The sequence below is a fragment of the Lygodium microphyllum genome, chromosome 9, assembly GCF_053477565.2.
Source record: "Lygodium microphyllum isolate KBCC chromosome 9, Lygodium_microphyllum_v1.1.10, whole genome shotgun sequence".
Classification (NCBI taxonomy): domain Eukaryota; kingdom Viridiplantae; phylum Streptophyta; class Polypodiopsida; order Schizaeales; family Lygodiaceae; genus Lygodium; species Lygodium microphyllum.
The window spans coordinates 92,024,798-92,038,624 of record NC_141143.1 but is presented as its reverse complement, the minus strand read 5'-3'; the positions used below and the strand labels follow the sequence as shown (position 1 = coordinate 92,038,624).

The following is a 13,827-nucleotide window of genomic DNA, read 5'->3' as shown; positions in this document are numbered from 1 at the left end:
AGGAGAACCAGATCTGATAGAACCATGTACAAAAGTGTGGTGGAGACTACGGGATGTAGCTGATCTCAAGTTCTGCACATGATCTCAGCTATGATGCAGTCCCTAGCTACTTCACTGATATGCCTAGTGGTGAGTCTTCGGTGTCTCGTGATAATGGCTCTAATCCGAATGTGGTGTGGCCTCCTTGGACGTGGTCTTGGTAGACGGGGTCGTCGTGCTCGACGAAGGGAAATGGCTCTATCCAATATGACTCCACGGTGTGGCCTGTAAAGTGTCTAGCAGGGTGGCTTTGTCTCTGCTAGGCTGGTAGTGTCAGTAGGGTCGGCTCTGTAGAAGAAGTTTGTCACTGCTCTCTGTGTGTGTCCCTCTGGGTGAGATAGCCTCCTGTCTCGCAGTAGTGCAGTTCAACGCCTCTCGAGCTCCAAGAGGAAAAGACCTAGGCATCTCTGGCTCTCGTACTCCATGACGCGATCCAAATCCATCACAGAAGAGGCAGTGGTACCATCCTCGTATGTCATAGTATATTGTTCATCTGCATATGTAGTGCTCCTCCATCTTAGGCTCTTGACCACAAAGAGGGCAAGTCTTATCCTCTGCTAGGGTATTTGTCCATCTGCTTGTTTCCATCTGAAGCCTATGTGAGGAGGTGCGAATCTGTTAGCAGTCATGTTTGTCATGCCTTGTCATCTCCTGCCTGTGAGCCTCAGTCTAAGTTAGACGAGGACATTAGGAGCTTTGACATGTCTGTCATATATTATGATGGGGGAGGCTAGTCATTCTTGACTGGCTGTCTTAGGATGTGTATTTCTTTTTGGCCTCTTTTAGTGGGCAGCCACTGGCTGCCCGGCCACTTTTTTGGTCATTGATGTGGGGCGCCCATTTTAGGGCATTTTTAGGGTTTGCACCCCTTTTGGGGTTAGGGTTAGGGTTTGTCCTTTTGCCTATTTATAGGCAGCCCCCCTCCCCACTTGATCACTTGTCTTCTTGCAGATTCTGACACTCTTTCTCCCCCGTGGTGGTGCTGCCATCATCATCAGCCTGATCTGGTGCCCTCACTGACGTTGTGGGTTGCGTGCAGGGACTGATCAGTCTCCTTCCGCCTTCCTGTTTGTATTCAACATTCATTTCAGTCAGTGCAGATTTCTCTTCCTTATTTTCTGCTCTCTCTCTCTCTCTCTCTCCCTCCGTGTTCGTATTCCCTCTTCCGCAGCGCACTCTCACATGGTATCAGAGCCGAAGGAGAGTATACGGAGCTGAGATCTACGCGGGAGAACACCCACAACCTTGCGTTTGCTGTTCAAGACGTCTCCAACAGCTGAGGCGTCACCTTCTGCACCATCTCCTTGATCAAGGCGGCCTGTTTTGGTGTTACATCTTTGTGTTTGCTGCTGGCGTCATCCCCAAAATCTGCGTTTTCAGCCTGGGCAGCCCTCTTCTAGTTGGGTGACACTCCACCAAGCTGCGTTTTCAGCTTCTGTGGCTGCGTTCAACCTCTGGCGGCACTCCTCCAAGCTGGCAACCTCATTTCTCATTGCGTTTTGAGGCAGGAGGTTGTTTTTTCTGTGGTGATTGCATCGTTAGCACTTGCCTTTGACATCATCCTTGCGTTTTGTGCAAGGCGGCCAGCTCAGGAGCTTCTAGTGTTTGTGTTTCGGCACTGGCAACCTTCCCTTGTTGTGTTTTGGTGTTTGTAGATATCGAAGATGTCTTCTCATCAGTTTACGGGCTTTGATGACTCAGATGACGAGCTTTTGTCTTGACACTCATCTGAACGGAGGCGTGATTTCTATCATGAGGACCGTCGTCCGAAGTCTATTCCTCTTTCCCGTCCCCCTTCTATTCATGTATCTCGGCGAGCCCCTTCCAGTGATTTTCACCGAGCATGCCGTTGTTATTGAGGATTCTTTTACAGGAGCTGTCTTATCTACAGGTTGGTAGGAGAGCAGGCTTTACAGGCTCCATTCCCCTTCTTTGATGCAGGGTCCTCCGAGGCAGTCTATTGCTACACCCGTTCCCGCTTGTGCACCTTCTATTCCACAGGTTCCTTCCCATCCCCCACCTTTTCCTTCGGTGGTTCCCTCGTACCCCCCATCCCTTTTAGCAGGGGATGATCTCAGTGATGCGGCTGTGGATTCCCTGGCCCCTAGTGTTTTAGAGGGGGATTCCTAGGATCGTGAGGAGCTCCTTCAGCCGGCAGTCTACATCGACGGACTTCATCGACATTGGCATTTCTCTTGCCACCCCAGGCTCTATTTCTTCTTCGGCCTTCAGCCGCATCTAGGATCTGAGAGGGGGTGTTAGCAGTCATGTTTGTCATGCCTTGTCATCTCCTGCCTGTGAGCCTCAGTCTGAGTCAGACAAGGACATTAGGAGCTCTGACATGTCTGTCATATGTTATGATGGGGGAGGCTAGTCATTCTTGACTGGCTGTCTTAGGATGTGTATTTCTTTTTGGCCTCTTTTAGTGGGCAGCCACTGGCTGCCCGGCCACTTTTTTGGTCATGTGGGGTGCCCATTTTAGGGCATTTTTAGGGTTTGTGCCCATTTTAGGGTTAGGGTTAGGGTTTGTCCTTTTTCCTATTTATAGGCAGCCCCCCTCCCCACTTGATCACTTGTCTTCTTGCAGATTCCGACACTCCCCCCCCGTGGTGGTGCACCCATCATCATCAGCCTAATCTGGTGCCCTCACTGACGCTGTGGGCTGCGTGCAGGGGGACTGATCAGTTTCCTTCCGCCTTCCTGTTTGTATTCAGTATTCATTTCAGTCAGTGTAGATTTCTCTTCCTTATTTTCTGCTTTCTCTCTCTCTCTCCCTCCGTATTCGTATTCCCTCTTCCGCAGCGCACTCTCACAGAATCTGTCCGATAGCAACCCATACGCTATGGGAGAGATGCGTGTCCATATATGCTAGCTAAATAGTGAAACCATCATCGGAGAGACAAGAAATGACTCCTGTAGAACTCCATCCTCGATCCTAGAGGGAGTGGTGGATGGATCCATGTCCTTGCTGTCTCAATCCTCAAGATATCAACTCTGATCACCTGGTTCAACTCTTATCGGTTGAGAGAGAGTGTAGGGCAGTCAAGGCTATAATCCAAAAGGTGGAAGATGGTCAATATCCAAACCATGTAGGCTCATCCAAATAGCCATCTGTGAAAACCAACAGTTCTTCTCGCCTCCTACTTCTAGTTGTCTAGATGAGGTTAGTGCCAATCTAGAGTATCTATGACGTGGGAGTTCCCAGAGCTGTTGAAAATTCTTGCGTAGGATAGATTTGAATACTTGAAATCTCAAGGCTGGCCATTGCATGCTTGTCTTACAGTGGTGCATTGTTATAATTTCCTTCTTCCTTCTATTGTTACCTTGAACTTTGGAATCTTTGGATAATTGGTCCAACCGATTCAATTTATACTCTGGAAGAACCAAGGATATTGTTTGGGTCAGATTGTGTGTCTTGGAACCATGTCTCTTCTCCAAAGTCTATGGGTGGTGCTGCTCTTTTGGATGTTAAGACACACATGGTGGCTCTTTGATTAAGTCTCTTATAGGACATTAGTTTGGAGTAGAACCCTTGGTGGATACTGTAGAAGCTTTTGCTGAGGAGGTGGGGAATCTCATGGCAATACTTGTATTCCGACCTCTTGGTGCCATGTTTTGTATTATATTCAAAGAATTAAATGCCCTAAGTTTTGTTATCACGCTTGATCTTTTTGGCAATACCTATTGCCGTTTACTTGTTGGCACCCACCAAAGTCTAGACAAAATGCCAAATTTCTTGTAAGCAGAAATTGCTGCATTGGCCAAAGAAATTATAGTTCATAAAGAAGTTGAATAGTATGACAGGATTAGTTGTGAAGATGGTGGGAGATTCTCCTATTTGTCACCGATGAAGATTTTATTCTTGCCTTCGTCATCGATGATACTTCCACATGCCTAGAAATCACTGGCTGGTGTGGTCTAGGTTGGAGGAGAAAATTGGGCAGCATATTCCTCTTCTTGATTTTGAGGACTTTTGATCCTTGGCAAGATTGGAGTTTCACATGTTCTGATGATTTTGTGCAACTTTCAGCAAATGCAATGTACCGTAAGACAATATAGGATTAAAGGTGGGTTACTAAAAAGGCTAATAAGGTGTGGTCCTGGAGAGACACATGTTCTGATGATTTTGTGCAACTTTCAGCAAATGCAATGGACTGTAAGATGATATAGGATTAAAGGTGGGTTACTAAAAAGGCCAATGAGGTGTGATCCTGGAGAGACAGCTGTACAAAATGGTAGGGTAGATTGCTACAATTGTGGATGTCAATGATCTTGTATTAAGGCAAGGTTTGCACGGAGAGTTCTTATTGAATCCTCCCTACTGGTGATATGGTGTGGCGATGGTGGCCATTGTGTATCTTGCACTACATGTGGAAATTGGATGTCATTTTTTTCTTTCTTGCTTGGTTGCTAGACAGATTTAGGAGTTTATTTCTAAGGTTAGGACTTCCATGACATCCATAGAAATTACAAATCGCGCATGGGTCTTGTGAAGGTGACCCCAAATTGACACATTTCACAACATTCTCATTTTGCTTCATTTCTTTGCATTGGAATGAACTTTGGCACATACTTGTAGTAGAAATACTTTCATCTTCAACTTTGCCTCTGGAATTCATGGTCATATTGGTTGCATTAGAGGCTTATTGTTGTTGCAAGTAGCTTCTATGTTATCAGCAAGGGTTGTCATTTGCGATGTGGCTGCTCCATGGTCAGAGATTAGTTGTATGACTTTGTTCACTGCTTGTGCTCGGTGGTGCAGGATAGTCTTACCTTTCAAGGGCTTCAACAATTTCTCTCTTTTTGCGATCACACTTTTGACTTTTTCGGGGTTTTGCTTTTTGCAGAGGTGAATATGGCTTTCGCATGCTGGCCAGCTGGCTTCTTGATCATGTGATTATTCTTTGGTTATCAGCAACCGAGAGAGAGAGAGAGAGAGAGAGAGAGAGAGAGAGAGAGATGTAGCTGAGAGAGAGAGAGAGAGAGAGAGAGAGAGAGAGAGAGAGAGTCGCGACCTCCCTGTCGCCATCGCCATCGCCCGCGAGACCTCCCTGTTCGCCATCGCCTGCCCTCGTTCGTCAGCGCCTGCGAAAACCCTGCACGTACCTGTTCGCCCTCGCCACCGCCTGCGCCCCGTCGCCCTCGTCTGCAGGCCCCGCCGCCTGCGTCTGCAGGCCCCGCCGCCTGCGTCTGCAGGCCCCGTCTGCAGGCCCGCCGCCTGCGTCTGCAGGCCCTCCGCCCTCGTCAGCAGGCCCCGCCGCCTGAGCCCCGTCGTCCTAGTCTGCAGGCCCCGTCTGCAGGCTCCGTCGCCCTCGGCTGCGTGCCCGATCTCTTGTCGCCCCTGCTTCGCAGCGAGTCTGTGGCTGACGGTTCAGCCCTGCCGTTGCCTGCTAGCCTTCTTCCTCGTACAGCTCAGCTTTTATTAGCTGTCTTTGCAGAGTACACCCCTGGACAGCGCATCTGTACAGACCAGCGGGCGAGAGAGAGAGCGGGAGAAAGACAGGGTCAGTCCTCTTTCACGATCAAATTGTCATACGATGGCTGGTTTGGATCTGGATTTCATAGACCAAACAGTGGCGGCACTTGGCCCGGATTCTGATGCCGAGGAACCTGAGGATATGGTTCCGTGCAACGAAGAGATGCTCCCTGGTCCCGACATTCAGCCTGCGGGTAAACGTACCAAGCATACTCCGGAAGAGATAGGTGTTCCTCAGGATCGTTCCTATGCTCAGGTTGCTTCGGATCCTGCGGACTCCCAGGATGTTGACTGGGAGCATTTACTGGAATTTGCCAACACGTTGCTTGGCGACTACGTTCAACATAATCAGGAAGCCTTTTCCGACTCAGCGCCTGACGATGTTCTGGACGCCACCGTTGACCCAAAAACTGTCCTGCGCTCCTTTTCAGTATTTTATGATCGCGCTGTGATACTCTTCTTCACTGGTCGAATCCCGCTGCTCTCCCGTATTCGCCAGTGGCTGCACAGTCTGCTACAAGGGGAATGTGTTGAAGAGATTTTTGTTGGCTCCCGGGGGTTTTTTGAGATTCTGTTAAAATCAGAGACGCAGCGTGCTGCTCTCCTGTCTAAACTGCCTTTATTTTTTGAACGCCGCTTGGTTCATGTGGTTCCATGGCGCCCAATGGCAGATTTTCAGCGTCTGCTGCAACGTGAATGCCCTGTATGGGTGGAAGTGGAAAATTGCCCGGCTGTTTATTGGCCACTGTTGAAGGATGCTATGGCCGCGGTGGGCACTGTTCTCGTCCCTCCCAGTCTCCGGACAGTGAATCGCAACCGCTTATGTATGCTATGGGACACTGCAAGAAAAAGGCCTGCTTGGTTGCGCCTTAATTGCTCGGGCATGCATCCGTTACACTTTAGATTGAAATGGGGCAATTTTGCAGGGCACTGCTTTTCCTGTGGACAGTTGGGGCATTTCATGGCTGAATGCCCGGAACAGCGACATACCTCCGATGTTGGCCATGCTGTGCCGCCCACGGAAGATATGGCGTGTGATGCCCCGTCGCTGGATGCTATCCACCAGCCCCAAGTTCTGGCCAAAGGTAAACAACAGGTTTCGGGTCTGGATTCCCGTGCCACTGATTGGGTGGAAGTACGTGCAAAAAAAGGCAACAGGGTTGTTGCTGGCATGGAAAATACTGTGTCTACTCCCTCACAAGATTCCATGCGTACATATATGCGCAGGAAGGAAATGTTGTCTTCTGAGCACGCTGCTCCTGCTATGGTTTCCTCTGCCCCCCGTCATCAACCCGCCAGAAAAATGTATTCAGATCGTCCAAAGGGTCCCCCTGCTAAGCTGGCATTTGATACCAGAGGTAATGTCATTACCCCATGGGACCGTCGTTACCCCCGTTTCAACCCCAAGTCAGCAGATATGCCGTCTACTTCCAAATCTGGTCCTCAGAACTCTTTTGCTGTGTTGGCGGATTTCTTGGACGAGGGAGTCCTGGACATTCTTGCTGACAAGGTCAAATCAAGGCAAGCTGTGCCTCGTACCTGATTTGGTTTTAACTACACATAAAAATAGCCACGTGGAATGTGCGAGGAATTTGCTCTCGCCACAAGCAACATGCCATGTGGACGGTATTGCATGAAAATCAGTGGGATGTCCTGTGCGCTGTTGAGCACAAGAGTCACGGTGAAGCCGGAAAAGTAGTGGATTGCAATGGCTTTCGACTGTTCTATGCAGGGACACAGGCCATGCATTATTCGGGAGTGCTCATGATTATACATGACAAATATCAGCCCGTGCTTATTAAAAATGATGTTCATGGCCGCTTTTTGGTGATTGAAATTTTATTCGAAGGGGAAATCTTATGGCTACTTGGCCTCTATGCTCCGAATGATTCGTTATCTCGTCGGGAGCTTTGGCAGACTTTGCAGGCCTCCTTGTCACTTGGCAGACGAGGCTTCTTCATGGGGGATTTTAATATGTGTGTGGATTCTTCCCAGTCCACATCGGAGCATTCGGTGATGGACGCGCCTGAAAGTCGTATGTGGCATCAGTTGGCTCTTTCTGTTCTTAAGCAAGATCTTTGGTCCTGGCTACACCCGTCTTCTACAGGATTTACTTTCCATTCGGCTCAGTATGCAACAACATGGTCGCGACTGGATCGTATGTATATCATGCAGAATGATGACTTTCTTCCCGAGATGCTCGACATTAAAGTGTTGCAGCAATATGCTTTGTCAGACCATTTCCCTCTGCAGCTTGAGCTGCTTGCACAACCCATTGCACCTTTCAAGCGATTTCTGGACCGCCTCCCTTTGCGCTTCAACTCATCTTACCTGAAGCATGCACTCTTTCAGGGCTATATGCAGCAATTGATTGACAGATTTGTCTTGGACTTCTCTTCTCAGGGCACTGCGTCTTTTGAAAGATTGCTCTCTAATGTGCAACGGGTTGCTCGGCAGTATGGGATTTATCATGCCTCTCTTTGTCGGCAGCGTTGCAAGGCAGCAGAGGATCTGCTGGCTTTGGTTCGTTCTCTGCTGGTCGACACTCCGGATGATGCATTTCTGCTTGCACTAGACATGCAGCTGGCTGATCTTATTAAAGCATTCCAGTTAAAATCATATCAGCAGGCAAAACTGCAACATCTGACAGAAACTTTGCAAGATAGTGCATGTCAGACCCATAAGTTCTTTCGAGCGCTCCATGCTTCTCCTGCTCGAGAAAATATGACCAGACTCGAGGATGCAGAAGGCCACCTTATCCTGGATCCGCAGACTATTGTGCATATGTGTAGGAATTATTTCCATGACCTTCTCGGTTCCACCTCTCCCCCTTCGGTCCAAATTACTCAGGCCCGTTCGGCCTTTTATGACCTGGTCCGCAATCAGCTTCCGCAGGACATGCAAACTACTATGGAGTCTGATATTTCTGAGACAGAGGTTATGGACGTATTGCTACACTTACCTAAGGATAAAAGCCCGGGTTGGGATGGTCTCACTAACGAGTTCTTTGAAGCTTTTGCTACCCAACTGGTGAAACCTTTGCAGGCTTTGTTCCAGCAGGTGTGGGAAACGGGGATCATGCCTTCTTCATGGAAAGAAGGCCTCATTAAACTGCTTCCAAAAGCTCCTTCGCCATCTAAGTTGACACAGTGGCGCCCAATTTCTTTGATGGGTTCAATGTACAAAATCTTTTCCAAGGTGATGGCGAATCGGCTCCATAAGCATCTCCCGGCCATTGTGCACCCTCTACAGTATGGTTTTATTCAGGGCCGAAATATCCTACACAATGTATTGAATGCTCAACTGGCAATTGATTATGCCAGGCATTCCAATCAGGAGGTCGTACTGATTCAACTGGACCTGGAAAAGGCTTTTGACTATCTAGACTGGTCTTTCGTTGCTGAACTTATGTCTGCTATGGGCTTTGGTCCGCGGATGTCTAGTCTCATATACACTATTAGCGCTGCAGCGTCTTCGCGGGTCATGCTGAACGGAGGTGTTACTGAGCCATTTGTCCTTGCCCGCTCTGTCAGACAAGGATGCCCTTTGAGCCCTCTATTTTTTGCCCTTGCCACACATCCAGTTCTTTCGATGTTATCTCATATGGCAGCCTCTTCTCAGTTGGCAGGACTGTCGCTTCCTACAGGACAGCACTTCATTGGCCAATCCCTGGCGGATGATACTTTTATGATTTTGCGTGCAGACAGGGATAACCTTCGAAGAGCATTGGATGTTTGGGGCCTCTTTGGTCAGGCGTCCGGCCTTCGCATTAACGCCCTCAAATCAGCCATTCTCAGCTGCACGGAGTCGGATTTGCAGTCCTTGGACTGGCAGGGTCTGGTTGTTCCTCGTGGCTCCATTGTCAGGCACCTTGGGTACCCTTTGGGTGTTGATGTTCCCCCAAAGCAGCTGCTGCAGTGGATTTCTCAGAAAATGGTGGCTAAGTTTATGTATTGGAAATCTCAAGCCTGGCCTTTCCATGTTCGTCTCAAAGTGGCCCAGTCTATTATGTTGCCAATGCTCACATATTTCTTACCATTGTTGCCCTGGACTACTACGACTCTCACTGCTCTTACTCAGTCCATTCGTTTCATGCTATGGAAGAAAGACTCATTGCACGTAGGTATTTCCTGGATCTCTTGGTCGCATGCGTGCACTCCTAAACGCATGGGTGGCGGAGCTATTTTAGATGCCCAAACTCACATGCAGGCACTCCGTTGGTCGCTTTTCCGCGCCATGTGCTCGGATCATCATCCATGGGTCGATATAGCCCGTTATTTCCTTGAGGGCCAGGGGCTTCAACATGGCAATACCCAGATCCGGAGTTCTTGGTGGCATGTTCTTAATGCTGATTCGCGGTTCTCCAGCTCTTCTTCGTTGCTGCTCACTCATTTGGTGTGTTCCTGGAAACACGTCCTTCAGAAGGCCCAGTGGCATCCAGCGGAGGATCGCCTAGCTGCTAACTCTTTTCAATTGGAGTTGCTGGCAGTTTCCCGTTTACTTGCATGGGACGGTAAACAGGACCTCAGACCACAATTTAACCGGATGGCCCGTTTGGGTTTGTCTTCAGTTGCGGATGCCACCCTTGCCAGTCGCAATGTGCTTATATCTTTTCGTACAGCCAGGCGGCTTTTCCGGATCCCTCGTGGTTACAGGCCTTTATGGGAACAGCTTTTGAGGGTGCTCCAGAGCAGACAACCCTTTCCTGCCCTTGCTTCGGATCATCCCTGGCAGGATTGGGACCTACAAGGCCGGCTGACCGTAAGCAAAGCTTCTGCTAACCAAGTGTATCATATTCTGATTAAAGATCATCAATGGCTCGTCACCAAAGTGAATGCTTTATGGGGATTACGTAAATCCCGGTCATGGTGGAGGGAAACTGTGATGGCGGGCTGGTTGAACAAGACACCCTTCAAATGTAAAGTTTTTCTTTGGAGAATAATGGTTGGTGGTCTTCCGCTTGCTTCGGCTCTCTCCAAGCGCGAATCTCCAATGGTCACTGTTTCTTTTGCACCACTGCTGTGGAATCCGCCCGCCACCGATTTATTTCTTGCCCCCTCGCAAAGAAAGTCTGGTTATTTATGTCGGCTGTTTGGCAAGGAGTGGTTGGTCCCACCCTGCGCCCCTTTGATTGGGTTTTTGGGCAGCCCAAATACCCCGCTCCTGCACAGCCACATATGAAGCTTGTGTTTCATTTTCTTCGATATTGGGGCTGCTGGCATAACTGGACCGTCCGGAATGCTTTTCTTTTTGACTCCGCCTATAATATTCAGCGGCATATTGCCAGGCTTAAGGGCCTCTTGTATTGGCAGTTGGATCTTCTCCGGCATTTTGATTTGCTCTCTAGGGAGGACTTACGTCCCTGGCATAGGGCAATTTCCTTTGCATCTTTGCCATGACATTGTAACTTGTAGCACTTAGAATCTCTTCACATGATGACTTAGATTGTCGTCATGTATCTTGTAATCAAGTAATCTTGTATTTTTTTTCGTAATTAATATAATTACCTTTTACGAAAAAAAAGAGAGAGAGAGAGAGTCCACCCCCATGTAATATGCTTTTAGGTGAAATTCTCTTTTTTTTCCCCCTATCCCACTTGTAATAGATATTCGGATAGGTTGTTTTTTTTCTTCAGACAAAAAGGAGAAAATTACAGGAAGGAGAGAGAGAGAGAGAGAGAGCGTTCTATTAAAAGCTTTTGGGTTCTAGGTGGAAAAGCGCGTCAATGTAGTCTGTGTAGATTTTTTAAAGAAGCAAAATCTGATGTTGATGGAGGAAGCCATAAATTTAGCAACAGGACATGAGAATGATGTTCAATACATGGACTTGATGCTGAATAAGCTACGAGATCAGAAAGTAGAGAAGGAGAAACTGCTTTCAGAGTTGGAACCAAGGTATTTAGGAGACATGCATTTGCACTTATGTGTATTTAAGGGCTGAAATTTGAGGGTTGCATAACTAACACACATTTCTTACATCAACCTAAAGTACTACCACGAAAAGAACTATGTTTCGTGTCGAGGGATCCATCCCTTGAGAAGGTAATAGCCAATCTTTGACCATACAACTAACAAAGCTGCCTCTCCCAGGTATAATGCTGAGATGGCAGAAAGAGCGGCCCAGGAAGCTGATTCACAGAAAGAACAAACATTAGATCTTGAGGAACTTGGGAGATTTGAGACAGAGACACGAGCAGTCATCAAAATTCAAAAAGTTTGGCGTGGATTCAAGGTGCGATTGCAGCATAGCCAGGAACTCAAGAAGATTGCAAAGAAGAGAAAAGAACTGAAAAAGAAAAAGAAGGGGCAAGGCAAGAAAAAGAAAAAGGATGTTAAGAAGTAGGTCATTGGTTAAAAGTGGGTGCTAGATGTAAGTGAATTTGTAAATCGTGTATTCATCCCCAAAACCCAAAATTAGCTACGGTTTAATGTCAATCAATGATACTAGAACTTGGTGAGTAGCAATTCAGCAGAAAATATTAAAAAATCTTATACTAAAAATTTCTAAAGTCTCACTGCTTAAATGTCTATTGTTCTAACTTCTCCTTTCCTTATCTTATACTATAAATTTTGCAAATATTATACTATAAATTTGTAAAGTCTCATTGCTTAAATGTTTATTGTTCTAACTTGTCCTTTCCTCATCTGATAGGAGCTATTGTTCAAATTGCATCTATTATTTGTAGTATATCTAAATGACGAATCTTTCTTGTTAAGGATTTCAAGTAATATTCTTTGTGAAGTCATCATAATTTGTGACAGTTCATTGTTGTAGGGCCATACTATTAGGAATTGTTAGGGGACACACACGGGTAGTATCCCCCTTCCCCACGCTTGGCGCTTTGTAGGTGTGCATTAGAGCCAAATGCACATGTATAGGCAACATTGGTGACTTAAAACACAACTTGGTGTGCACTCTATAAGTGATTCCCTATACTTAGTAGTGACCCCTCACATGTGCGGCATCACAAGGGTGTAGTCTTGAGGGGTGCTACATGTTGTACCTTTCTACTTCATAATACAAGGATTTCTTGTAGGTACATTTTGTGTCTCTTTTTGTTGTGTCATTGTACAAAGTTTTGTGAAGTCTTGAAACACTTGGGTGCTTCCTCTTGGGAGCATAATAGTTGGTATCAAAGCCATTGTTGTCGCAGAGGAGACTAGCTCAATAGTGAAGTAAGCTCATGGTTATAGAGGTGGACTTGAGTGAACACAAAGTTGACATTGATGTACCAACCAAGTTGTGAAGGAGCCATAGCACAATAGGTGCATATGGCATACTGTCCAAGATGACAACCCATGAAAAGACATATAAATATGAAAGGACATCTCATTCAAAGAGGAACCTAAGCTTTGCCACATGTTGGAACATACAAGGAAATGTGCAAATAGATCACGCAAGCATGGAGGATCAAAGAGCTGAAGAGGATCCACAAAGGAATCAAGGTGCTAAGAAATCTCAAGTTGAAAGCTAAAGATCTAGATGAGGATCTAGACAAAGTTAACTACTAGTTGATCATGGTGTGAAAGAGCCAAGTTGTGGCAAGTGAAAAAGGCAGGAGACCTCGACGTGGAGTTGCATGGAGCCATAGGCATAATAAGGGATTAGGAGAGCGCATTTGGGTCTTAAGTGCAATAGTAAGCTAAACTATACTTGAAGCAGATGAGAGCTGGCAAAGTCCATGAAGTAAAGCCAACCAAAGAAGAGAAGAAAGTTGCAAAGAAGCTGAAGGAGGACAAAGAAAAGGAGGTGACATTTGAAGATGAGTCCAAGCCAAAATAAGAAGAAGAGTACTAGTAGCTAGAAGCAAACTACTATCTTGAAGACTTTCAAGGAGCTATATACCCACAAGAAGACAAACGAGAAGATTAATACACCATCAATTCTACTACCCAGAGGGAGAAGGTTACTCTCCTAAAGAATATCCCATTGTCTACCACTCTCAAGGAGATAGATGAAGATAGATGGACATGGGAGAAGGATGAGTTCTTGCACCCATAGGTTGCAACCCAACTTAAAGATGAATCGATGTTAGAAAAGTAAGAGTTAGAGAAGAGGGAGGAGACGCACAAGTGCACGAGTCAAGAACGCCTTTGATGAAAGACGAATGGTAGGGAGAAAGTACCTTGGGCAAGGAAATTCTCTACATGGAGCCAACACTCCATTGTGTAGGAATGAGACGCCAAGCTTAGAAGATAAGCCTGGTAATGAAGAAGATAATGAAGAGGATATGTGTGAGAAGAATCAAGAGACATATTCCCTTGCAACAGAAGAGAAGGTCCTAAAGCCAAAAGAAGATTTAGAAGAAGCAA

General features: G+C 46.8%; 1 protein-coding gene across 2 annotated transcripts in view; it reads left to right on the top strand.

The window, feature by feature from the left end:
• LOC148031294 (dynein regulatory complex protein 9-like) overlaps window positions 1-12,024 on the top strand; it is a 52,482-nt gene extending 40,458 nt beyond the window's left edge. Inside the window, exons 6-7 of one of the 2 annotated variants that reach the window (XM_087685719.1) lie at window positions 11,225-11,409; window positions 11,605-12,024. In XM_087685719.1, coding sequence (XP_087541845.1) covers window positions 11,225-11,409; window positions 11,605-11,857 — 438 coding nt within the window. In that variant the 3' untranslated portion in view covers window positions 11,858-12,024. The remainder of the gene's footprint in view (window positions 1-11,224; window positions 11,410-11,604) is intronic. The other variant, XM_087685720.1, reaches the window with a different exon arrangement.
• Window positions 12,025-13,827: the final 1,803 nt, after the last annotated feature.